Source organism: Scophthalmus maximus, chromosome 4 (assembly GCF_022379125.1).
Source record: "Scophthalmus maximus strain ysfricsl-2021 chromosome 4, ASM2237912v1, whole genome shotgun sequence".
NCBI classification, from domain to species: Eukaryota; Metazoa; Chordata; class Actinopteri; order Pleuronectiformes; family Scophthalmidae; genus Scophthalmus; species Scophthalmus maximus.
In genome coordinates, this window is record NC_061518.1 from 20,522,967 (window position 1) to 20,549,002 (window position 26,036).

Genomic DNA, 26,036 nt, shown 5'->3' on the forward strand with positions numbered 1-26,036 from the left:
GATCAGAACACAGCTTGTGAGCCGACTGTGTGGACATGCTGTGTTGTGGAGTCGCTTTACAAATTGACTGCTGCACACATGGGAGGGAATATATCTATATATGTCAGCTCGGCACTGCATGCACGGCGGCCCGCTGCGTGTGAATAGGCCTTGTGATTACCAGAGAGGCGGCTGCAGAGTGTTTATGCTGAATGGGGTTGTAAACGAGTACGTATTGGGTGAGGAGCACCTCGGGAATCAGAAGATAACTTTTCCATGGGGCTACGACATGGACCAGGACTGCAGGAAAGGAAAACATAGCTGCTCTTTTGATTCTCGATTCGCCTTCACTAAAAGAGAGGCTCCAACCTGGCGGTAGGCCGAGCTTTGAAGGAAATTGCATAAAATAATACAAAGCAAATTACTGTGGGTTTTTTCTCGGGATTGGAGGTTGACTTTTAACGCTGGTGCTTTTGCTGTATTTTAGTGCAACCACTGGAGACCATATTAGCACAAGTGTCATGTTCCAGAGAACACATGCTAGGCTGTGATTACTGGGCTCAGGCTGAACTGCAAAATCGCTTGTCAGCAGTTGATATGTTTCTGGAAAAGCCCGGGCGCTTGATTGAATTAGTTTGGTGGCTTTCAGTGGGGAGAAAGAATGTGTCCAATTTGGTTACCTGCTGACACACGGCACTGGTATTGTGACTTTTTGACTGCACTGTAAAACCAAAGAACAGTCTGCTAGAGATAATTTGAAAATGCATTAACACATTTCCCATTCTTTTTTATATAAATATACAGTATTAAATGCTGTGTCATCACACACATTTTCCCAGCCATTCTTTATTTAATTGACCATTTCATAAACATTGACTGAGCCGTTTTCAATGTTCGGATTAAAAAAAATATAAACCAGTGCATGTTTTTTTGCCATCTGTATGCATGCAGAGGTGGAATGGATTCGGTGGATCTTGGTTGTCCAGTTCATGTTTACTGATAAGATCTGTGTGGTAGCTCCATCATACTTGGGGTGAGATGGGGTCATGTTGGTGCAATATTGTGTTCACCCTGAGGTTGACATAATTTTGTATGCTATAATAGCTGTAAAAAACCTTATTTCCCGTTGGACATTCTTTCATACAAATATTCCTGCCCTGGGATTTAAAATGTTGGCGGGGAAGAAAAAAAAATCAAGCATCAAAATGACATTTGCTTCAGTCAAAAAAAAAAAAAAAAAATAGACAGTGTATGCTGATGTTGGTTGTTTAAATGTTAATTGTATGAGGACCCGTGAATTATTCTCTTGATCGAGAAAGGCTGTGCATTTACAGAAAAAATCCCGAAATTCATATTCATCCCATTCACTGCGAGGCCGCTTGGTTTTCTGTCTGCCTGCAATTATGCAGACAGTGGAGTCTTTTCACATCAGGATCATGGTCCATGTAAGCTCTTAATTCTCTCCTGTTAAACAGTTATTGAAGAAATGTGCTGGTGGTGCAGAAGGAGAAATAAAAACACTGAGTGCCCACTGTTTGCTCTGCCATGTCGACATGTCTGGCTCTCACTTCGACTCATATTACAGAGCACCCTTAACTGTGGACGCACTCTGTTAATAAAAGCCTCCTACAGCAATTTAAAGCTCAGTTTTCTATGGCGCCCAATCAGTTCCCTTCTAGAAGTGCATGGCTGATTTTTGAAAATGTGAAGAGGTGAGATGCCGGTTTCCTGAATGTACTTATCATCACTGCCCGAGATGCTGCTATAGTGCTTTACAAGACAGTTAAGGCCAGTTTATTGTGTGTCAGGAGCATTTATCCTGCATAAGTCCTGTGATTTCTAGTCCTTAGATTCCCTCAACTTTTCCTTTTGCCTTAAATCTCTGTTTCCAAAATACTTCTCCATTCACACGCGCGCGCACACACACGCACATGGTTGTTTGGCTCCTCACATGGCTACTGCAACTCTCTTCTAGCAAGTCACATCATTTTAATTACAGAGCCTTCATTGTCTGCGCTGACCCATTTTAGCGCGGTGCCTTACCGTCAGCTGCGCGGTCCCTCCAATCACACTTAATTTCATCTGGCATTTGACTCAATCGGCGCTGCCGCGGACATGACCGCAAATTCCCCCCCCCCCTCCCCCCCCTCTCCAAAAAAAAAAAAAAATTAATTGGGAATAACAATAACAATCTCCACTCCCTGCCCTGGTCGTCCACCGAGGCCCCCAAACCCGCCGCCGCGCCGCAACACGGTACAGCTTTTAATGGTGAAGATTGATACCAGTGGCTGGGGACATTTCTTGGGATGTTAGTCGCAGCTCTCAGAGGAGATTTGCAGCTGCTCTTAAAGGGCCCTGAAAACACAAGAAGACATGACTCACAGAGACGGAGCCCAGGGAGTTCCACGCTAGTAATTAGCACTTGGACTTAACTCGATTCTGTTTTCTCCGATGAAGCTAATTTGATTCGGATCAGTGTCCGTTCTTACTGTGTGCAATTCAGCCATACCTCTCAGTGTGGCGGTCTGTTTTCTCACGACGCGTCGCTTCCTGATTTAGAAACACTTCCATGCTCGTGAACTTGTCATCCGCTTTGACCAGCGATGCGTAACGCGACGAGTAATTGAGTTGATTGTTTAATGCAGTCAAGAAGTTTGAGACAGAGCAACTCTGCAAAAAAACCTCTCACCGTTTCTTTTCATGCAACGGGCAGAAAAGTGTACGAGCATCTGTAGTAGAGGATTACAAAACTGTCCGTATTCCTCGGGGATTTCCCCAAACTATGAGCAAACTATTTACAGTGAAGCGCAATGGTCGGCTCTCTTGAAAAATGACACTCACATCTGGAGGGAGACAGGGGCAGAAGAAACAGAGACGGCACTGCACGAAGTCCTATCTCCCCCCACAATCAGAACAATGTTCCTAGTGCTTGAATAGAGAGGGATATCTCTGAGACTTCAATTTGTTATCTAAAAGAAGGGGGGGGGGGGGGGGTCGGAGTAACACTTCCAAGATAAGCCCGGCATAAGGTTAATTACCAGCCGAGTAGCTGACGTAACCCAACCATGTCATGTCTCAAAGTTACACCCAGCCGCGACGTGAAGGAGGACCAGCCGTGGACAGATGTTTGTCACCCGACGCCTTGTGAGCCCGAGTGCGCGCCACGCGTCTGTGTCTTTATATATTGGCGCCAGCCTTTGTGCAAACATGTAAAACCCCAGTGCTGCGAGTCAGATGTAGTTTAGTGGGGCAGCTCCAGGTGAGACGGCACCAGAGGCCCCGACAGCGCAAACCACCTGCTTCAGCAAACTGCTGGCAGAGCTTGTGGCTCCCCCTCTCATTGGTGCGTAACCCTGTTAACATTGCTGCTGATTCCCCACTCCCTCTCCGGGGCATAGACTAATTAATGGATACCATTCGCGGTTGATTAGCAGCAGCTCTTTCGGTAATTACATTCGCATACTAACCACTCAGAAGAAAAAGGAGAACAGAGAAAGAAAAAAAAACGACACACACAAAAGGGGTCGAAAATATATTAATGTAGTCCTCAGTTCACCCTGATCTTAATTTGTTTCCACCATTGTTTGGCTTCTGCTCAGATAAGAAGACATCCTTTGGAGTTCCTCATCACTCGTAGTGTTTTAAAAGAGCGACTTGGTCATGAACACAGAAAGAAGGGATCACTGCCGAGCGTTCTTGAGAACAGCAAAGAGCGCTCTCCGTGGAACCTCGCGAAGACGCGACTGCGCTGCGATTCTTCCTCCTCCGAGGCGTGTAGGCTGGGTTTTTGCACTCCTCACTCACAGAGAGGTGCATTGTGCTCCTGGGCCCAGCTGCTAGCCCATAATTCTTCATTCTATGTCCCATTGTTCCTACCTGTCAGCGCGGCTGTGTCTCCGAAGAAAGGAAGTGGCTGCCATTTTGCCAGCAGGCTATGTGTGTGGGAGGAGGGGGGCGGGGGGGCGGGGGGGGGGGGGGGGGGGGGGGGGGGGGGGGGGGGTGTTGTGAAAACATGTTATTTTGTGTCAAAGTACAGGGTTTTAATAGCTTATCAGCTGTCTCACAGTAAGACACTCTACTATTCTCGCCTGCTATCGGCTTTGTTATTACTTTCATATCACTTTTGATATCAACAGGTAAATGCTCTCATTTTATTGTTGTGCTAAGTAGGATGTTTGTGAGCATGGATAACTGTCAAATAATAAGTTACATTAATTGTTCAACCAAACTCCACCCGTATTAAAAACACTCCACCTCCTTATTTCCCCTCAGTATCACTCCACTCCCATAGGTTATTTGAAGTTAATAACCTGCCACTGCATCTTGATACTTGGCTTTGTGATGCAAACATATCCTTAATTGCCATCCCATAAGAGCTGAATAGCCCGGCCAGATTCTCATTACCCTGGTTTTGAATTGGCCCGGGCCTCTCCCATGCCTCTTGTCATGTCCCAATAACGGCGGAGTGGCAGTGCACGTCGAGAAAAAAGGGGGTTAACTCGGTGTGTAAACATTCGCAGCAGAGTGTGACAATCTGTTTGAGTGACAGGTGTCCATTATGAACGGGAGGCAGGGCCGGTTACACTGGATCTTATCTGGACACTCGAAGGCTGATTGTGTTTTTTTTTTTTCTTCCTCTTTTTCTCGTCTTTTGCAGTTCCAGAATAACAACAACTACATGAACATGGCGGAGGCGAACGGTGCCCTGCTGGCTGCTGGTGATGTGAGTATACTTTACTTTCGGTTATTAGAGTAGATTTACTTTTGATCATAGGAAATTCGACTGATGCAAACATCCTTGCTGATGTAAATACAGCCAGGGCTGTAAATTATAATTTTACTTTATACTAATAGATGAATATTGTCTCCATTTAGTTAAAATGTACTGTATACAAATGGTTCTCCTCTTTTATGAATATATTTTGGGGATTCGCTGTTCACGGAAATTTCAATGGGCAAAGACAAAAAAGACAATATCCTGAAGCAGAAGCCCTATGATTTACACACTTAAGCCCACTGAAATATCCATAATGAAACTCTGATTTAAATGTCTCCATTTTAATTATAGACCGCATCATTTTTATTACCTGAAATGCTGCCTGAGACCCACACAAACCCATGAGCTCACAAATAGATGGGCTACAGACTCGCCCCTTATTGTCTCATAGTAACTTAACGTCGCAGAGCTGACGCTGATGTGACCCGACTGCACTCTCCGAGATAAAGTGATACCTCGGGAAGCTGAGGATGTAAACACCTGTTTTCACCCTCCCCCTTCTTTTTAAAGCCATAACGAAGGAGCCCAAAGAGATCCTGTGGTTCTGTCACTCTCTGAGCCACTCCGTCTGCCGGCACTTACACAAAATGAAATGTCACCGACAATCTTTGGCTGTGGAGCTGCTGTAATGACTCTGTGTACTGTTCTGCTGCTTTAAAATAAAGAAGGGAATAGTTGTTCCTCTGGAGGTAAATAACTGCCTCTCCGAGCCATAGATGTCCTAACAGTGTGCTAAATTTACCCGTTTTATTGCCCCTCCACCCACTCCGCTGCCCTGTCATTAGAGACAAGTGCACCAAAAATACCCGCCATCCTCTGTGGTTCAAACGGGCCAATCAATCTGGATTCGAAACCCACAGCGAGGCATCACTGCGCAGCTCCAAATGCAATGCTAGATGTCATTGTTAGCCTTATCGTTGCCTGGTCCATGCCAGTCGAGCAGTTGGGATGCAACCGTGACGTTCGAGCTCCGAAGTGTTCGGAGCGCGCGACCTCATGCTCATAAAGTGGCCGCCTCACAAAGCCACAGGGTGTCACGGAAGGAGTTTGATTTCGCCCCGCATTTACACTGAGTGGACGCATCCTCCCTGTATCGGCGGGGCTGCTGAGGCCCACTGCAGCGGGGACCACGCCGACACAAGCTGCCCGGAGAGCATTCAGCGCCCAGCTGTGAGGGCCCACTGTGGCAGTAAGGGAACGGGGGGAGGGGTTGGGTTCGCGGGTGGGTGGGTGGCTGGGGGGTTGCTCCTTGATAAAAACAGCCCAGCTCATTTGCATTTTATCAAAAGGAACAACTGTTTCCAGTGTTAAAGCACAGATGGCATTGTGCTTAGAAGGATAGAGGAGGAGATGAAGTCTGATGCGTAGATTCTGTTTTTTCAAGCGATGGAGTGTCCAGAGCATTGGTTGTTGCAACCTGAGCTGAACTGAGATTAAAGTGGCTTCCACTTTGAGTTGTGAAGTTTCCGGTCCCTCCACTTTAATGCTATATTAATCTATTTAATGCGGCTGCCTCGGGCTGAGGGTACAATGAGAAAGGAAGTCTGCTTCATGAGGCCTCTATGATGAAAAGCTACGTTTGACAGCGAGGTTAAATTTATGCCACCGCATTTGCTTAGCTATTGTTTTCAAATAAAAACCAGAGGGCACGCACCCTTCATGTATTTTATGAAGATACACTCTTTACTTTTTGTGTTGCTACGCTTCGTTCTCAAGTTATGTCTGGAAGGAATTATCTTTATTAGTCTTGAGTTATTAATTGGATTATCTCAAATGTTTAGCCCACATAGAAAGATTTTTCGCAAAAGCTATAATGCTGCCTTGCGTTCGCACTGTCACATAAAACAAGTTTTATTGTATCAGGTTTTCTCAGCAGTATTTTAACCTCCATGTTCTTTGACAAATCTGACATGATGTTGAATAAGAAAACATACCTAGTGTAACAATAACACAAGATTCATGAAGTCAGTGAATCTAAGTATTTTTTGTCATACAGTAAAGCATCACAAATACATGTCTAAACACCTGCTCTATATTAACACGCTTGAAAATGCATCACATGACCGTTGACACACACTCGGCATGTGCATGCCAGTGGTAACAGGAAGCAGATTGTCTTTTCTGCAATTGTTTGCTTTAGTTGCAGAAAATACTGTGAACGAGGAACAGCCACGGTGAAAAGTAAGACTGTGATTTCTTTTCTCACTCCGATGACTGTTATCAAGGACGAGGATCCATGCTGCGTTCACCACTGGTAAATGAGTTGAGACTGGTCCGACCTTATCAGGAGGTAAAAGTGGGCGTCTGCCTCATTGTTTCCAAAAGTCCCTGTTGGAGCTTATCCAGACTGAAGAGCAACCCAGAGTTTTCACACTAGAACGGGACTGGCAGCGTTTCCAAAACTCTCCGTATTAAAGTGTAAATGTAACAGAAATGCTTCTTTTTAAAAAACGAAAACATTTTAGTGTGAATGTAGACTGAAGCAGCAACATCCCAAGAGTGCTGTGTTGACTAAGGGTGTATGTTAATACTTTTAAATGAAAATCTTTTGTAAGAGGAAAGGTGTTATTTCCTTCCTCAATTGTTTAATAGTTTCCCTTATATACAGTTTGTTGTCTTTTTGTTAGAACTTCTTGTACATGTTTTCATCAAGGCTTTGACTCGGGTCAAAGAAGGAAAGTGTTTACAATTTTTTTTTTTTGCTACCTCCGGAATTACTCCTTTAACTATATACACACTAATATAAACCTGTTATCCTTGAGATTCCTCACAACAGCACTGTACATTTACATTTTGTTTGAGCCCGAGGCAGAATGCTTCTACATCCAAACAGCAGACCTGTATTTGCTGTTTAGATGGCCGATGTATCATTTACCTTATGCACTTAGAGGATGAGATAAGATGACCTTGGAGTGCCTGGTTAAAGCATACATCCTAGCAGGGAAAGCTTGACTGCTTCCCTCAGGGAAAAGGATACTGCACGGCGAGATTGTGTTCCACTCAGATGTATCACTTTACGTTCCCAATCAAATTACAGACGTGTAATGAACTATAAATATGTAGAAATGGACTACAAATGATCCAAATTTGAAATAATGTTGATGAGGGGGTGCCATGGTTGATGTTGTCATTTGAGTAGCTGCACTCTGCCTGTCTAGATATTTGAAACTGGATCCTCAATCCTGCCCCGATTGATTCCGAGGCCTATTATATGCAGTAATTGCATAGTGCTGCCTTTAACAAGTCTTAGTCATTGCATTACTACATTTATTGGAGCACTGGGAAGATTGCCTGAAAGGCCTTTTCTTGCTCTTTGTCCTCATATTTAACCGAGGCAGCAAAGGGATAAAGTGCCTGGAGGGAAAATTTACTGATACATATCCCCTTGTCATCTCCCTGCGTTTCTGTTATTGTGAACATTGTTTTATGGGTTTAATGACATATTGTTAAAATAATGTACTCTATATAAGCCAAATTATACTGATTACCACAACGCGTTGTACTGTAAAGACCTTTTGCACTAGCATTTTGTCAGTTCTGTATCCTCATACGTTTTATATCAAGGGATGGGTCCGTCTTGCATTTGGTCTATCGGTCAACCACTTTGGTTCAGGCTGACATATTTCAACTGCTAATGAATGGATTTTCATAAAAGTTGGTACATATATTAATGGTGCCCAGAAGTTATATACTACAGAATGATCATGCTCTTCTGACTATTCCTTGACTGCTACCATTCTAAGATGGTAAACATACAAAACATTTCGCCGGCTGCATATCACCATGTTGGCATTAGTCTCAGTCCTTGTCTTATACTTAAGGATGAAAGGAAGACTGTATATATCAGTTAACCTGACAATTTATACTATTCCAAATTAACTACCCTCACACATTATCCCAGAATCGATTTTGAGCACAGTACAGTTCGGTCCATGTGTACCGCCTTCAGTAGACACTGAGGACAGGGTGCTCATGCTGCGTACATCAGGCCTCTCTGTAACTAAGCTCTGCTCTGCCCTCATACCGCTGAAACCTGTGACTGCCAATGGAAAGACTCATGCACACAACCCGTTCTCTCTCTCTCTCTCTCTTTTGCTCACCCTTGCCCGGCCCCTTTAGACGTACATGCCTGCACATCCCAATCCAGCATCTGGCTTGGCACTTGGCTCTGCTGAGCTTTTCAGAACAATTTAAATGGATAATCAGGCTGCTGATGCAAAGAAAGTGGATTGTGCATCTCTTAATCTAAGATCAGAGCCCCCTAAGCTGCTCCTGGTGCAGAATTAGACTGGCTTTATGTGAAATGACACCAGACAGTGTGCAACAATGTAACACTCTGTGGGTTCCAGTAAAGTCTGGCACCTCCTCCATGGGGAGAGGGCCTTTTCTCCACAGACTGCTGACATACCTCTTTACCCCCCAATTCGGACACAAACACAATGTCTCCATTATCATTGCCCCTGGTGCAGATATTTGATTTGTATAGTTTTACTTTTTTTATTTTTTAAACAAAAAGAGGCTAAGCACACAAACACAGTCTTTGATACCGATCTTGTTCTTGCAAACTGAATTTTAAAAACAAAAATCTTTCTCTATCCTCCACTGTCAGTAGTTTACACAAAAAATTAGCCGTCCTCTCCCCCTAGTACATGTCCGTGTTTCACTTAAAGGTCAAAGTCATGCCTGTGCTTGTCTCCTACCAGAGGAGCTCACCTCAGCCAGCCCTCTTCTTTGACGTTTCCCTCAAATCTCTACGATGGCTCGGTAATTCAGGCCATGGTGGACCATGCCGTTCGGATCCAGTGGCCTATATAGTTCTGCCCTAATTTACCTCAGACAATATAACACCAACGGAAACCCACTTGAAGCAGCAAATAGTATCCATAGTGATATTGTGTCCTCCTCAAAAGCTACCCTGCTCATGTGGAGAGATATGGCCAAATTACCTTTGCTGTTTATCTCACTGCAATGGACAAGGGGAGGCCAAGGCAGGTCTGATGCCGGTAAGAGAGATTATACTATAGTGTACAAGTGCTTTCAGATTGCCGCATGATATAATACAGATGAGACTGGCACCATAGATCTCAAGTCCGATGTGGAGATTGACCCTGCTCCACAGGGAAGAGTTAAAAAATGATGAATGAAGACCGAGATGATGGATGAGCTCTTAGCGTTTCCACATGCTACCGGAACTTTATGTCCATGACATTTCTGTTTTATTAACTTTGTTATTTCTATTCATATGTTGCTGCACAGGCATTATTGGGAACTGCATTCCAGATGTATACGAGTAGGACTCAAGCACAATATGACAACAGAGGCGAATCGTTGCTACTGAAGGTGCACGTGATTTATTCAGCACTCTGCAAGCCAGAGGCCAGGGGTGATGAATATGACCTTAGCTCCTTCTGAAAGGAGAACGGATTCTCTAGCTGTGAAACAAGCGCTGAGAAGTGAGACGGTGTTAGGCAGCAGGAAGAGAGACGGAAAAGGGGTGGGATTGAAAACTCTATTAGCTGCCTCTGCCACAGGAATTCATCAGTGCTTGTCAAGACAGCTGCCCTGACTAGGCAATGAATTAGTTTCAAGTGTCTGTGTGCTAAAGCAAGGAAGAAGAACATTAATACTCCCTTATCAAGGGCTGTGTTGGCATATTCCCTCCATTGTCTCCCTTCTGTTATTCAATCCTCTACCGGAGACAGAGACGGAGCCGAGGAAGACATGGAAGACAGGCCTGGTTATCTCTGTTGTCGAGTGTAGTTTCCTTTGAGATTTGTAGAACCTCACCTCTGCTGAGGTAGGAGTTTGAGTCATATGTGACAAGGCCAACTGTGATGCTCTACATGTGCTGTAATGTTGTCACATTTTGTTAAGAGTGAGAAACTGTTGATGAGGTCGCCAGAGACGGGTCTAAAACGCTGCTGTCAAAGTGACAGGAAGACAAGGGAGTAGTGTTTGAGATCAACCCGAAAAGGTCCCACAGCAGAGCTGCCTTCGGTTTGTTGCATTTTCAACAGGATGTTCCAACAGCACTGGGTGTCTAATATGATTTCAGCACCGCACGACTATGCTTGCCAAGCAGTGCTAGCAGTAAAGACCGTATCACTTTTGGTGAGAGACCCGTGCTTTGAAGAGGTTTTCGTTGGCTTCACGGCAGCAGCCAAGACCAGCCCCCAGATAACAGCGGCATTTACGTGGACCAGCAGAGTGGTCATTGTGGGGATATGAATACATTGCCTTTCCTGAGTCTAGCTTAATGCAATGTACACTTGACAACAAGACCCAAGTAGGTGAACAGTCCCATCTCCAATAAGGCACATAAGCAAATTAAGTGTGACCAAAAGCTTTAATTCGAAAGGCATAAGGATTAGGCTGTTTGATGAGCAGATTTAAGGGTCCGAGCAAGGGGAACAAAAAGAAACACTTTTGGCCAAGCGTAATAATCTTTGGAAATGTTCTTTAAACCCATCTCCCTGTGACGTGTATTTTCACTGCACTTCAACCCAACATCTTCCATCCCCAAGATTAAGGGCTTTTATCATGTATCCTCTCTCTCCTGTGATTGCCGTTTGATATTTTTGCTTTTGACATCTTCTTCCACACTTGCCTCCCCCCTCCTCTTTTTGCTCAAAGTGGACTTTAATAGGTTTAGTAGATGTTACATCTTAGTGCACTCCCAGACAGTGTATTACCTCTCCACTAAAACACTCCCTCTCTTAAACAAAGTTGCCTGATTTAATCCCTGAAGGTTTCCGTCCGGCATGTTAGATAAGGCCCATCTCAGCGAGCGCGTTGTGTTTGTGGATTTCATGACTTTCCTTTTTCCTTTCTCCCTTTCAGACTTTTCATACGCCCAGCTTGGGTGACGAGGAGTTTGAGATTCCTCCCATTACGCCTCCACCAGAGACGGAGTCCGGTCTAGGTCTGTCGGACGTGGACTCACCTTTCTCAGCAATGCCAGAGCCCCCGGGTCCACACAGGGGCCCATTAATCCCCCAGTTCCCCCCTCAGAGCCTGGAGCTGCCCTCCATTACCATCTCACGCAACATGATGGACCAGGAAGCCATGTCTGTCAACAACGGGCAACCTGTGGTGAGCACTCCCATGCATTTATACAAGTAGTAAATCAAGAAGTTTATTTATTCGCTGCGACTAGAGAAATCCTCATTTGTCAACACACAAAATCCTGCACTAGCACTCCTCCGGCGTGTGTCCCACTTGTAGCTGCAGTGCCAGATGTGTTAACCAATCCTAGATATATGATTTATAAGTATATACTACTGGAGACCCCTGATGCCAGAAGCATAACGTCCTTAAATGAGCGCTTTCCCCGAACCATGATTTCACCTTCACAGTTTTTGGTGTGCCTCCTGTTGTCAGTGCATCTGGCACAGCATCTGGCCCTGTTTACAGCACAGAAGGTATATGATCACATCGCGTAAATGTCATGATATTATGTTACTTACTGTGGGTATCTTTATTTTTTTTCAAGGAGTAAAAAGCACACATAGCGTGAATGATCTCCTCAGTAAGGTGAGCAGATGTGCAGGGGTGGTAGAGTACAAAGCGCACTCAGACCCAGAAAGACAGTGAAAGTGGGACCAAAAGGTGACACCGTTTCATATGCTCATATTTAATTCATGAGGCTTTTTTTTTGTTGTTGTATGCTTTAAATGCTGATGCATGTTTCTGTCCAACGCCTCATGAGGTCTTCAGAAAGGACACGTGGTTCGTGTTGAGTTTAGGATCGGCTTTGTCTTTGTGAGAGAGTCACCCTCCCAGTGGGGTCTTGACTAACATAGTTTTAGCTTAATCCACTGACACAGATGGTCAAACACGGAGCAGTAGACAAAGTAATCGCTCTCTTTATGTTGATACTGCCGTGCGCCATAGATTGTGAGATTGTTGTCTCAGGGTGGAGAGGCATTTTTTAAATGGCACAATCAAAGAGGCATTGGGGAGGAAAAATGGAAATGTCACTGGCTGACTAGTTGTCTTACGGAGCTATTACAGAAATGGAAGATTCATTTAGGAGAAAAGAAACGAAAGGACAAAGGTATGAGCTGAGAGACGATGATAGTGATGTTGAATTTGCTTTGTGAACCACAAAGCACAGAAGAGGCGCCATGATTATTATAACTGTGTGAATAAATGAATTGTGTATCAAACCCCCTGGCCCCCCTCCTCTGTAACACATTTGTTGAATCCCGCTGATATTAGAGATATTTATTTACATTCCATATGGGAAGGGGGCTATAAAATGTTACAGCTCCTTTTCCTGCTTCCATGCTTCTGGCATGTAAAATAATTGCGGCTTTTAAAATATCCCTGCCGCATACAGTAAGTGAGCCCCAGAAGGCTTTTGCCTAAAGAATTTTCATTTCATGGTCAGTTAAGCTTTCTACATCTGGAAGAAACAGAACCTTGACACAATTACATTCCCGACTTTTCTCACGACTTGCTGGAGGATTAGATTTGATTCTCAAACATTATTCCTCTTTAACACCATTTGCATGGCTCATGTCTCTGATTGTGCAGAGACTCTATTAAAAACCGAGGGGAGAATATGGGTTTCTGCTCCTTGCCTCGTGGCATTGTCGTCGGCACACCACTCACTCGTTATCAGTCATCACACATTGTACCGCAGGAAGGATTGTGGTGGCCCTTCATTTTTCCTGTAAATGGGATTGATCCCCAAAAGTCTTGTGACAATGCCAGTGGAAATTCTATTCATCTGAGGGTTTATTTCCATCTTGAAAAGAGAACGCAACTTTTAAATGAGATAAGTAACAGTGCTTTTTCGCAGTGCATTCTATATACAGAGACAATGATTTACGAAGGCTCTTAGAGGGGTGTTTTGTCATTTTGTCAGCACACTGATAAAGGGATGACAACCTTATATACATGATTACATTTTGTGTTATTTGTTATGGCTGCAGGGGCAAACAAATAAACCGTGCACTATTGCAATTACATTTTTCATCAAGCCACCATGCTCATATTTCCCAAACACTTGTCCCGGTTTTCTTTCTCCGTGCGAGCTTACTGCTGGAGAATATTTAGTGTGCGCGAAAGCCTGTCTCTTATCAGAACTTAATGAGAAACCCAACCAGTGAATGTACCTGGGCTATTTTCAAAAGCTTCTTCCATGTCATTGCGTTGCCAAGTGTTCTGCTAATTCCTGTCCCCATAACGTTCAGCGCGCGTCTCGCAAATTGGCCACAGATGCCGAGCTTCTACAAAGAGAAGTACATTTTCTCAACTGCATCGTGCCTGGCAAGCCCCGAGTCTGAAGTCATTATTTATTTAATCTGCTCTCCTAACAAGCTTCTGACTCTCATTTTTGTCTCCCAGCATGTGTCCTCCTGATCTGTGATTGAGTCTCAATAGTGCCAAATAGTACTGGAGTTAGAGCTGCCAGTATTGCTTTATTCACAATTTCTTCTCGATTTCCCCCCTCCTGCACAGCAAGGGTCTCTGGGTTCCATTTCAAAAAACACCTGGTGCCTTTGCCACATTTTAGGCTTTTTTCTTGACACATGTAAGGATGCCCCGAAATGGGCTCTGTGTCCTCCGTGATTGGATTCGAAAACCTACAGTAGTCAACCACTTGTATTACATGTTAAAATCAATATTGAGGAGATACGAGCCTGCTGCCTTATTACGTCTCCCACAATGTGGTGACACATTATATATTTTTTCATTACAAACCGGCAGCTTCACATGTCATTAGCTCTACAGCAGCAAAGATATGCTAATGTCCAACACGAGGCAGCGTTTGGACCACATGCATCATACAAGATGAAAGTGAGGCTGAAAAAGCCATTTGCAGTTTGTTGTTCACATGATTTGATATGCTTTGATGTTGTGGAGATTACCAGTGAGTATAATGCCCTTGGTTTTGACTGGTCAGAAACCACTATATCCTGAATCAAATGGAAAATGTGAGCACTGTTGCAGAAAGCATGTTTTTCTACACTGCCCTCTTATCTCCCTTCCAAGCCAAGAAGCACTGACATGAGTTGTACATCAATTTAAGAGAGTGGATTTTTTTTTCCCCCGCTCCGTTTCTTTCTTCTTTTCTCCCTCGACTGACAGCTATTGTGACATATTGGGTCAGTCAGAAATGAAAGATATTCATGCAGGCATGCACTGCTTGTAATGAAGACTCAGCTTGACCTTCTGCATGATTGATTCTGTAATTTACTTTTCTCAGGCAGCTCTGAAAATGAAATGATGTCATGTTGGACAAGTTTTAAATACCCATAATGCACCAGGAGAAATGGTTGAAAGAGGTATGGGTCAGCGGCTGTCGCGGACCAAGGGGAGGGAACCTCCTGGCCTCACATTCGGAGGGTGGGGGAGAACAGGGAGAGAGATTTGTATATAAGTGGGGGTTAGAGGTTGGGGAGAAAGATGGACTGAGTTTGCACACCACAGAAATCGAAAGAGAGAGAAGTGTGTTTGACCGAGACAGGGCAGGGGGAAAGAAAAACAATTTATCTTCATGCTATTATAGCCTTTACCAGCATTCACAATTCCATTTTTCTCATTTGGCTTAAGCACAGACTTCAGCAGGTTGCAGAAAATGAAGGGGGGGGGGGGATAAAATTATGTTTCCGTTTAGAAGCAGAGTAAAGGAATATGTGCAGAGTGCTGATAAACTATCTTTAATAGGACTGACCTTTCATGCTGGCGAAAGTTACTGGGGGATTCATCCTTATAATTACCATATAGATGATTTTACCCCTCTCCTGCCATGGAACATTTCCAAGAGCTCTAGCATTGATTGAATGGAAATTGAACTTGTTAACATTCTTTTCAGCCTGTTACAGCTTAGTACATAGTGCCACTGTTCATAAATTCACCCCCAAATTCTGATTTCCAATATCTTTAAGAACAGACGGGTCCCTAACAGTGTTGAGATTTTTATCAGGTGGCGAATGAATAATGCCGCATTCTGAGTCCAGCCTCTGTGTTTATTGGCCTTCGTTTAGAGCGGAAGAGGTTTCACACGTTGTCAAAAGTGGGGTTTTATTCATTCTCATCTTTTCAAAACGCTTTATGCGACTGCATGTGGAGTGTTTGCTGTGTTAAGAGTGGATGAAGCCCAGATTAATGTTTTTCTTCTTTCGCAGCGTATTGTTATCGATAATATGTTGATGCTATTTCAGCTGTGACATTAAAAGCAAAAAGAAAGACCTTTATTGATTGCAGAGTAGATTTCAGCGTGTTAGCGTTTGACGTACAAACACAAAGAGAAGACAAACACACGCACACAATCCTGACTGAGGAGGGCACATCTGGCCACTGTGTACTCAAGATAAGGACTTACTTGCAGATTTACGATCACTATCAAAATATCTGGTTTGATGTCTGCTGTGACTGCTGACAATACTGCAATCAAAATGCAAATGAGAAGTCAGAGGGACATAAATAAACATCCCAGCACCTGATTCATATTCACAATCAAGGCAACTGTTATTTAAGATGATCTCTGTCGCTCGTGTGTTATTAGCCGTTATCTTTTCATTCAGCTCAGATGTGCCTAAGCTGATGTTTCATTGACGTAACACGAAGTAAACGGCGAAAATTGTTGCTACTCCAATTATTGCTGTAATATGTGGTAAAGGAAGACTGTTGGATGCGATATTATGTTTTTTTAAGCTTTTAACTGTGGTCGTCGGCGCATACTTTTAACATCCAAAGGGCATTTAGAAGAAATGACCATATTCGAAACAAATGGCAGTGTGGGTCATTTCTCTAAGTCGAAAGGGCATCATGGGGATTGGGCAAAAGTGTTATTATACAGATGGCCAGGATTAATGAGCTCAGTGTGCACGTCTTTGATGTTCACAGTGAGTAGAGGGCAAGCCGCGAGCTGTCGTGTTCTCAGTAATGAAGATGACAATAGCAATTGGAACATGGCGGGTTGCAGATATGTGTCATTTGGTCACAGCCTTTTTTGTATCGCAGCCCTGATTTGTGAGAAAACTGAAATGCTCCCCATTTTGAAGAATCACAACAACAACTCTTCAATTTCTTCTCCAACTTTGTGTCACCTTTCGCTGAATCTTCCTTGCACATGTAAATAGAAATCTGCTCCCACTTCATAGATTGTATTTATGATAAGCAGTAGACGTGGCATATGAGAAAGAAATGGATTGTAGATCCAATATGTTTCTGTCTGAAAAGGTGTTCCAATATTGTTTTTCAAGGCGGGCACTCATAAGGTTCTTTCAATAAAGCCAGGTGCGTGGGTTTATGATGTGTTGATGTTAGGAGAGATTGAGTTTGTGCTGCTGAATACCAGATGGATGTATCCAGGGAGAACAAATCAACTTTTCTGTTGTGTGCACGTCCCCTCCTCTGTTCCATGTCAGCTCCACTGGCTCTCTGATCAGTCTTCCCTCTGGGGAGCTGGCAGGCCTCGTAATTTCATCCTCACCACAATCAATGCAAACATGTTGCCTACACCTTCGCTAAGACTCTTTCAAGAACTGGATGTTTTACCAGGACAAAAGTGGATATTTTTAAAAATCGTATTACTTTATACCCTAGATGGTCGAAGGGAGGGGAGCCGTCCGTAGCTCTTAAGCTTCATACCTTCAACTGGTTGATTTATGGATTTGATTATATAGAAGTGTTTTTTTTTTCCCTCCACTATAAGGTGGTCGAACATGATTTATGAAAGGTTCCTCTTTCACAGAGTTGTAACTTTACAAGCATATAGGCTTGTGGCCACTTCAAACTGAACTGACATGTAGCTGCATACATACAAACTGCGACTACATTGTGGAATTTGAAGGCATGTACAACCGTGCGGGGAAGTGAGTCCACTTTTCCCTCCAGGGACTGGGCAGTCAAAAACTGTCGCTGATTTCCATACAATGGAGTTTTGAAAGAATCAGCTGAGCTGTGTAGCCATCAATTACTGCCTGTATAAAGCCAGCTCCTCGGGTGTCGAGTTAATTTATCATGGCCTGTAATAGAGACATTTAAGACCCAGGACATTGTGACATGTGATCTGCCACACAACAATCCAAAGAATCCAATGACCCGATTTCCTCTCTGGTAGTGGGATACAGCTGCATGATCTTTGTACACTGGGCAGCAGGCTGTCGTAGTAAGTACAGAGGTGTCTTTGTGCAGCATTGTGACAGCAGAGGATCATGGGTCAGTAAAATGTCACCAAATAGTATCTGATTGCTGTCTCTCTTTACCTGTGCATCACAGCACGTGGGCCCGGGCCACCTTCGCCAGTACCCACCCAACCCAGCCATGGTGATGAAGTCCATCATCAACATGAACGGCTCCAACGGGATGATATCACGGAATCAGCTGACCACCATCAACCAATCCCAACTCAACACACAGCTGAGCCTCAACATGGGCGGACCCAACATTACCCATACCTCGCCATCTCCGCCGGCCAGCAAGTCGGCCACGCCGTCCCCCTCCAGCTCCATTAACGAAGACGACCAGGATGACGGCAACAGGGTGAGGAAGAGGAGTTGATTGTGTGGTTGAATGGTTGGGAATAACCTGCTGATTTAAAAGACAATTTCAACTCAAAAACTGCTGTCATTACAGGTCATTGGTGAGAAGCGACCAGCGCCCATAGATCCCACAAAGAAACCCAAGACTCCCAAGAAGAAGAAGAAGAAGGATCCCAATGAGCCGCAGAAGCCAGTGTCAGCTTATGCCCTGTTCTTCAGAGACACCCAGGCCGCCATCAAGGGTCAGAATCCCAACGCAACCTTCGGAGAAGTGTCCAAGATTGTGGCCTCCATGTGGGATGGTCTGGGAGAGGAGCAGAAGCAGGTACTATAAAATATAGTTTTTCAGACCATTCGAACAAATCTGTTGATAAGAGGGATACAGAAATACAAATGTACAAATGTTTGTGAACTATATATGGTGTCTGTTTGTTGTGTATGTTGCCTTAGGTTTTAGTCCATTTATTTGTCCATTCACATCTACCTTTTTTGTCCTCACAGGTATACAAAAGCAAAACGGAGGCTGCCAAAAAAGAATACTTAAAAGCCCTTGCAGCATATCGTGCGAGCCTGGTTTCCAAGGTGAGGACCTGCTTCTTCTTTTCACCTGAAAAAAGGGTGCAGATGCACTACACATGTTTACAGTACAGTGAATATAATTCTTCATGGTACAATATCCACTGAATTAAGAGAAAGATCTCTTGTAATAAAAGAAAGCGTCGAGGCATTTTATGGTCTAGAAAATGCATATACTTACAAGCATATACGGACGCATCCCTCAGCGGTGTAAGCCTTGACTTTGTGGATCATTTCTGATATTTTGATTCTCCATCCAGGCGGCAGCAGAATCAGCTGAGGCCCAGACTATCCGCTCAGTGCAGCAGACCCTGGCCTCCACCAGCCTGTCCCCGGGCCTGGTGCTGTCTTCACCACTCAACCAGCACCCTTCCATGTCATCAGCATCCCAGGTCCTTCAACAAGGCATTCCGCGGGCCATAGCCCCGAAACCTCTGCAGATGAGACTAGGAGGTAGTCAGATTGTGACCTCGGTTACAGTTTCCCACCAAAACATGTCTCCCGGGATGCCACCGCAGCTGCTTGGCCAGATGGGCGCCGGAGGTGGCATGGTGGCTGGTGCCCAGTCCACAGCGGTGTCTCAGATGAGTCCACCCATGCAGCCGGTGCAGCAGCATGCAATGCAGCATATCCAGCAGCAGCAGCAACAACAGCAGCAGATGCAGCAGCACCTCCAGCATCATCAGATGCAGCAGCAGCAGATGCATCACCAGCAGATCCAGCAACAGATGCAGCATCAGCATTTCCAACACCACCTCCAGCAGCAGCTGCAGCAGCACCACATGCAGCAGCAGCAACACCAGCAACAGCAACAACAGCAACAACAGCAACAACAGCAACAACAGCAACAGCAACAGCAGCAGCAGCAGCAGCAGCAGATGCAGATGCAGCACATGCAGTTGCAGCATCAGCTGCATCAGCAGCAGATTCAACATCTCCAGCAGCAGCAGCAACAACAACAACAACAGCAACAACAGCAACAGCACCAGTCCCAGTGTTCCCCACCTCAGCATTCCCCCGGCACCCCCCATTCAGTGGCCGGCTCTGCATCGCTCGGCAGCCCCCAGCCAGCCCCGCAGCAGCAGCCGCACCCCTCCCAAATCCAGGCCCACGCTCAGGTCCTGTCCCAGGTCAGCATTTACTGAGCCAAATGGAAATCCTATCTCAAAGAACAGGAATAAAATAAAAGCATCATTCCACGTTGCTTTTCTAAGTTGCACTTAAGAAGTGTGTAAGATTTAGAATGTTATACAAAGAACTTGTCCATTGTTATAGACGGATATGCACACGCGTGTACAGCAGTTTAACATGTTTAGCTGGGGTTTTGTCTATAAAATAGGCTGAGCTGTGATGATGAAGCCGGTTGGGGCGAGTGCCCAGTGATTGTTTATTTGTTTGTTTGTGAGGTCTTTCGGTTGTCAATTTAAAACTGACTGGGCACACAGTATGTTGGAAGACGGGCGTCTTCCGCTGTTTTATTTAACAATAAAGCTTTATTTATGAGGCCAGAGTTGTCAGCTCACCGCAGCAAAAGGACATTTTGCATGCGTTTTGAACAAAAGGATTTTTATCAGCTGTTGCCTGGACTGAATGACTCACCGGATCCTTGGTGGACACCAGTAACCCACGCGTCAAGTCTTTGTTCCCACACTGGCCAGTATATAATGACACTTTCTTCACTCCAACCCTCCCTTCTCTTTTCACAAATCAATTCTTGCAGATGTAACGATGGCATGGAGGAAATCATCAAATGAAATTGTCACACGTCGAAAAGCCCCGTGATGTTTGAACATACATTTACACCGTATCACAAATGCAGACAGTGTCATGAAGAACAAGGTCTCGGGACGCAGATGTCTGGACGAATGACTGAACAGACTGAGACGGAGACGGAGACTGCCATAAATCATTTATGTAATCACATCATCAAACTGTAGCTGTAATCTGCTGTACATGTTTTTGTAGAGTGGGGCGAGATGAGACATCCTTTACCTGGTAATCTACCCTCCAGGTGAATGGCCCAAAAACCATAAAACTGGCAACCTCCATTAAAAAAAAAATTCTTCTTTAATCTATTTGTTTTCACTTCAGATGTTTAACAATTAAATTATGTTTTTATTCTGTGTAACAAAGGGGATATTTTATGGTAAATACAAATTTCTGGATCAAGAACGATGGTCTGGGGATTGATGTATTTTTACTCTGCTCCTTGATACTTTCATTGTTTAACAAAAAAAATAGGAAAAAAGAGAACTCGCAGAGCCAGTTTGTTGCACTGCCAAAGCCAACTGAAAAGGCACCGGAGGTATTTTTGCCAGCTGTATAGAAGTCCCTGGAAAAAAAAGAAAATGTTGTACATTTTTCATATCACCTGTTGTAAAGTTTTAATATGTGAGGCTTTAATTAAAACATTGTTAAATGACCTGTGGATTGCTATATCACATAGTGCATTTCTGCTCTTTTATACTTTTTTATGAGTTACAATAGCAGCGATTCATTTTGTTTGTATTTTGCTTACAAACCAACTGCTTCTTGAGACTGTCCATAGAATAAATGCTTATCGGTATGGAGTTCTAGAAAAGATGTTTTCAGCCGACGTCAGGAAAACGTAATTTAATGTTTGGGTTTTTGCTGGGCCATGAATTCGAATCCAGAGACGTTCCATCTCTAATATGATAGTAGCCATAATTTTGTATGAAGTATTATATATTTCTTTGTGTCGCTGTTCAAAATTAAACTATCAATCACAAAATATTTATTTGAAGGAATCGGTTTATTTCAAAAGTTATACCAGCCATAACTTTTACGAGGCATCTCTTCACATCCCCTTGTTTAGCTATTAAAAATGAATACACTGATAAATATTCAAAGCACTCATTTCTTGAAGAGATTGTACAAAATACATTTGTATTTTTTCTATGGAGTAACTCTACGAGAGGGAGAAAACTACTTTGCAGGGATATATGAGCGGTAATGTTGGCATTATTTTAGTGCGTGCTGTGCCTCAGTGATTTGAATGAAAGTCCATTGTAACTGTGTGTAAAAACAGCGTTGATACTGGACAAGGTCAGCATGTAACTGGTACTTGTCTCAATAACAGTCCCCGTCTCACACACCAGTGCATTGGATTCTGCCTCTTTCTTACTCCCTTCAAAATCGCTTCATTTCCAAGACATCCCCAGGGGTTTTCTGAGCTCCCTTGAATAATATGGTGAGCGGGGGAGGGAAGGCAGGCAAACAATAATTATCATATCTTCACAATAGGCTGTGAATCCACTGGCCCAGAGACTGCCTCCTTTTTTTCTTCTTCTTTTTTTCCTCAGGCAGCTGAGACGTTTTAAACAGGAGTTCAATGTTAGTTACAAATTAGAAGCGAGAATCTGCTCCTGTGCTTCTGTGATAGCAGCTTGATAGAATTTTTTACATTTTTGGTTTGGTTTCAATTAGTTGGTTTCAGAAAAGCATTAGTAATTTGGGCCGAGGCCTGACACTGCTGCTGCTGCTGCAGTGATTGGCTCCTCAGCTCAGTATGAGAACCATGCCCATTTCTCTGCCTTGATTAATTGCAGCATCTGTCCTGTCAGAACCCCGAGTGAAGAGGTCTGCAGGAAAACTGCAAATAAGTGCTGGCAACAGTCTTAAAGTGCTTATGATGAAATGAAAATTAAAAACAGCAAGTGCCGTGCATGACCTGAATCTCAATACAAGGGGAGAAGAGGAGAATGTGAAAGCGGGTGTCCATGGATACCAAACACATGCTTTAAAAACACACAGTAATGAGGCTCTGGGAAATCGCTGTTATTATTCTCAACAGATTCACAGCAGAGCCCATTAATAATGCATGGAGCTCCTTGTTATTCCATAACCCCTCAGTACTGCGGTCACTGTGTGTACAAATATCTCACAGCCAGGGTTGGAGTTATGGGACTCCGCAATAAAAAGGTTACAGATATTTTCAAAACACTGCTATACACACACACACACATTATTTACAGGGATAATAATACACAGCTCTGTCTGTAATGGAGATTGGTTTAATTTGAATAGGTGAACAAATAAATTCCACCGGCCTCATGCGGTAGACCTCGTTTTTTTTTTCACAGTGCAATATGATCATAAGAGCTTGAAGCAATCAATATCACCCATGCTCTCCTTTCTTTCTCACCCCATCATTAACCGACGCTGATGAAACGCATGAAGGGCACTATGACATTAATATGTCATTTGAGTAATGCAATCATGAGGTGACCTAATTGTCCTCCTCCTCCCCACTGAGGTCAGTTGCCCGGCACTGTGCCAAGGATGACTAAGGAGTCAGATGTGGAGGCTAGGGGATTCGGTATTTTTAATGATTTATTTGGCTCTTTTGTTGTTTTCCGATTCAGTGCACAGATACAATGTGAGCATAACAAAAGCCCTGCTGACACTGACCATCTGACCATCAGACCCACGCTGCAGCCAATCGCACAGTCTGGACGCAGGTCACAGATGCAGGACCTGCTACTCTGCTCTGACACTAAACTTTGTCTGCCTTAAGGGAAAGAAAAAAAGAAAAAGAAAAGACAACCGGCCTCATCGCTGATGAGACCTGGTCTGGAGGAGTGCAGAGACGGCTGAACCTACAAGTCCAACGCCGAGCCTTGTTTACACGGAGGAAGTATGCCTCCAGTCAAATGGCTGACTACGTTTAAGGAATTCTTGACCTTGCGATGATGATCTTCATTGAGGAGAACTATTGACCTCTGAGATGAATAGTGCACTTTGTTTGGGGGTGTGTGTGTGTGGGGGGGGGGGGGGGGGGGGGTTGCTGTTGGCTGGCCCAACTGTTGACATCCCTGACCAATGGTTACGTTTGTTTGGAGAACTTTTGACCCGTCCGACTGAAGGAGCGCCACAGACGATGCCTCTGAGCAAATTGAATAGTACTTTCTGGGGAACTAGCATAAATATTAGTATACCCATGTATAAGCCTTCAGATAAACTTCTCCAAATCTTTGAATTGGGGTGTTAAACTAGCACTTAATTAAAGAGACTGCTTATTTTTTTGCGAATTATCAGGAAAATGATGTCGGCAGTAGAAAATAAATGTGCTACTCAAGCTCAAGTGTAATATGCACTTTTCTTGTTCCCTCCATCTCGCCGGTCCACACATGCATGCACATGCAAAATGCAAACTCACAAATGCACATTTTACTCACACATTGTCCAACCTTGGATTTCCATGCAACGCTGTTGCCTTGGTGACACTGATTCGGCCCCTCGGGCTTATCCCCCTCTTTTGTTGAATGCTGTTATGTTAAGTCTGCTCTGCCTCTGTCTTATGACCTCTGTCAGCCTTTGCACCACGCCACTAAATTCTGATGCATCCTTTCTCGTATATATTTGACCGCGTATTGGATACTCGACTCATGTGTGTGATAAAGCCAGCGGCAGCGTTGCAGGCAGCTGTTAATGGCAATGAATAATCCTCTGTCTTCTAGCAATATGTGGTCATGATCAGTCGATCACTGAAATGGGCAAAGGTCTGCTGTTAACGGTAAAGATCCACTCTGGCAACACATTCAGGAGAAGCTGCTGCAGTTGATGATAGTAATATATTTGAGGTACCGGCATTGTAATTATTTTAAAAGTGCCTCATGGATCATTAGATTCATGCTAATACCACTGATTCTTCTATGTATATTTGAGTGTGTAACGGGAAGTAGGGCAAAGGCCGAACCGAGGGCAAACCACTATAATCCTGCCGTCGACGTCATGAAGGTCGCGGCGTAAACATGTAAAGCCCAAAGAACAACTGTTTATTGGAAGTGGTTGTCACCATAACAATAACACCAGGGTGCATGTGAGGAGCTGGTTTGTTTCAGATTATTATGGTTAGCTCAGTGTGTTATTGTGCTTTGTCAGTATTGAAGCAGACCAATTGCATGTGGAGCGTTTATTCTCTGTTGATTTACACAGTCGATCTGAGGGGAAAAGAATGCATAGCAAGCTGTCAGTGATGTGAGAAAGCTTTCTTTATTGTGATGGATCATCATGCCCCAGAGGTTGACAGATGTCGCTGCATTGCGTGGAAATGATAGCAGTTTCTTTTTTATTTGGACTGTGTTTGGTTTTAGAATGCAAAATGCAGCCCGCCCTCCCCCCGCTTGCCACTTTCCGATTTATTTCATCAGTATTTTATAGGCTTTGTGTTCAGCAGAGGGTCCCAACTCTGAAATTGCCTTTTATTGCAACTTACTTAGCCTGTTAATATAGGCTATTACAGAGCCAACATGTTTCTATGGCAACAAAACTGATAAAGTGTACCAGGAGACCGGAGTGATAGATTACACGTGCACGCTGTGTCACATCCAATTAACTCAAACTGACTGTACACCACATTATGCCACGACTCGCAGGAAAATCAATAAATATGGACGGTACCCAACAAGGTTCCCCCTCTGTTTCTTTCTTTCATCCCTTACGATGCCAGCGAAGCCAAGACAGCTCATGCCACTAGGATGTCCCTGCTGCTACAAGAGGCAGGTGCTGTGTAGACACCATTCAAAACTTGGCCTATTCACTCCAACTCCTCTAACGCTCCATTCATGCATAGCAAAACACCATCTGCTCCTGTTTTGCCCGGAGCAATCACAGCTGACCGAAAAAGAAAGAAAAAAAAGAAAGAAAGAAATCCATGATAACAGCTGTTGCCAAACAAAAGCCAAACAAAAGGGAGTAGGAAAAGGTTAGAGACAAGTTGGACACCAAGAATTACTCATTTGAGAGGACGAGGGAAAACATTTACTCTCGCCATCCAGCAGAGAGACAGGGAAGGGGTTAAACGTGAGGCGTTTAAGTCTGCGGAACTGGCAGACTTGAAGCGGTGCCGGATCAGGCGGTAGCAGATTCAAGCTGAGGATGATTCTTTTACGCAGTCAGTTCTCAGGAGCACGAGCAAATGAGCCATAGAGTCTCTTCACAGTGTATGGCTGCTGCTGCAGGTAGCACAGGACACAGGTCATCCAGAAGCTGCACACTCTTACTATTCTTTATACTGTCAATGCCTGTTGCCAGTAAAAGGGTTATGGATTATGTTAAGGCTCTAACTAAAAATAATTATCATAATTAACCTGAAGATTCATTTGGGGATTATTTTGCTTGATCCTGCAACTGCAGAAAACAGTGAAATAAAAGCTTATTGCAAATTTCCAGAGCCCAGTTTC

The 26,036-nt window shown here is 44.0% G+C and overlaps 1 protein-coding gene across 2 annotated transcripts in view; it reads left to right on the forward strand.

Annotated features, from left to right (window-relative positions):
• tox3 (TOX high mobility group box family member 3) overlaps positions 1–21,585 on the forward strand; it is a 38,937-nt gene extending 17,352 nt beyond the window's left edge. For both annotated transcript variants that reach the window (XM_035629106.2, XM_035629107.2), the window contains exons 2-7: positions 4,637–4,702; positions 11,597–11,848; positions 17,993–18,256; positions 18,350–18,580; positions 18,757–18,837; positions 19,092–21,585. In XM_035629106.2, the coding sequence (XP_035484999.1) occupies positions 4,637–4,702; positions 11,597–11,848; positions 17,993–18,256; positions 18,350–18,580; positions 18,757–18,837; positions 19,092–19,976 (1,779 nt within the window). In that variant the 3' untranslated portion in view covers positions 19,977–21,585. The remainder of the gene's footprint in view (positions 1–4,636; positions 4,703–11,596; positions 11,849–17,992; positions 18,257–18,349; positions 18,581–18,756; positions 18,838–19,091) is intronic.
• The last annotated feature ends 4,451 nt before the right edge of the window (positions 21,586–26,036 follow it).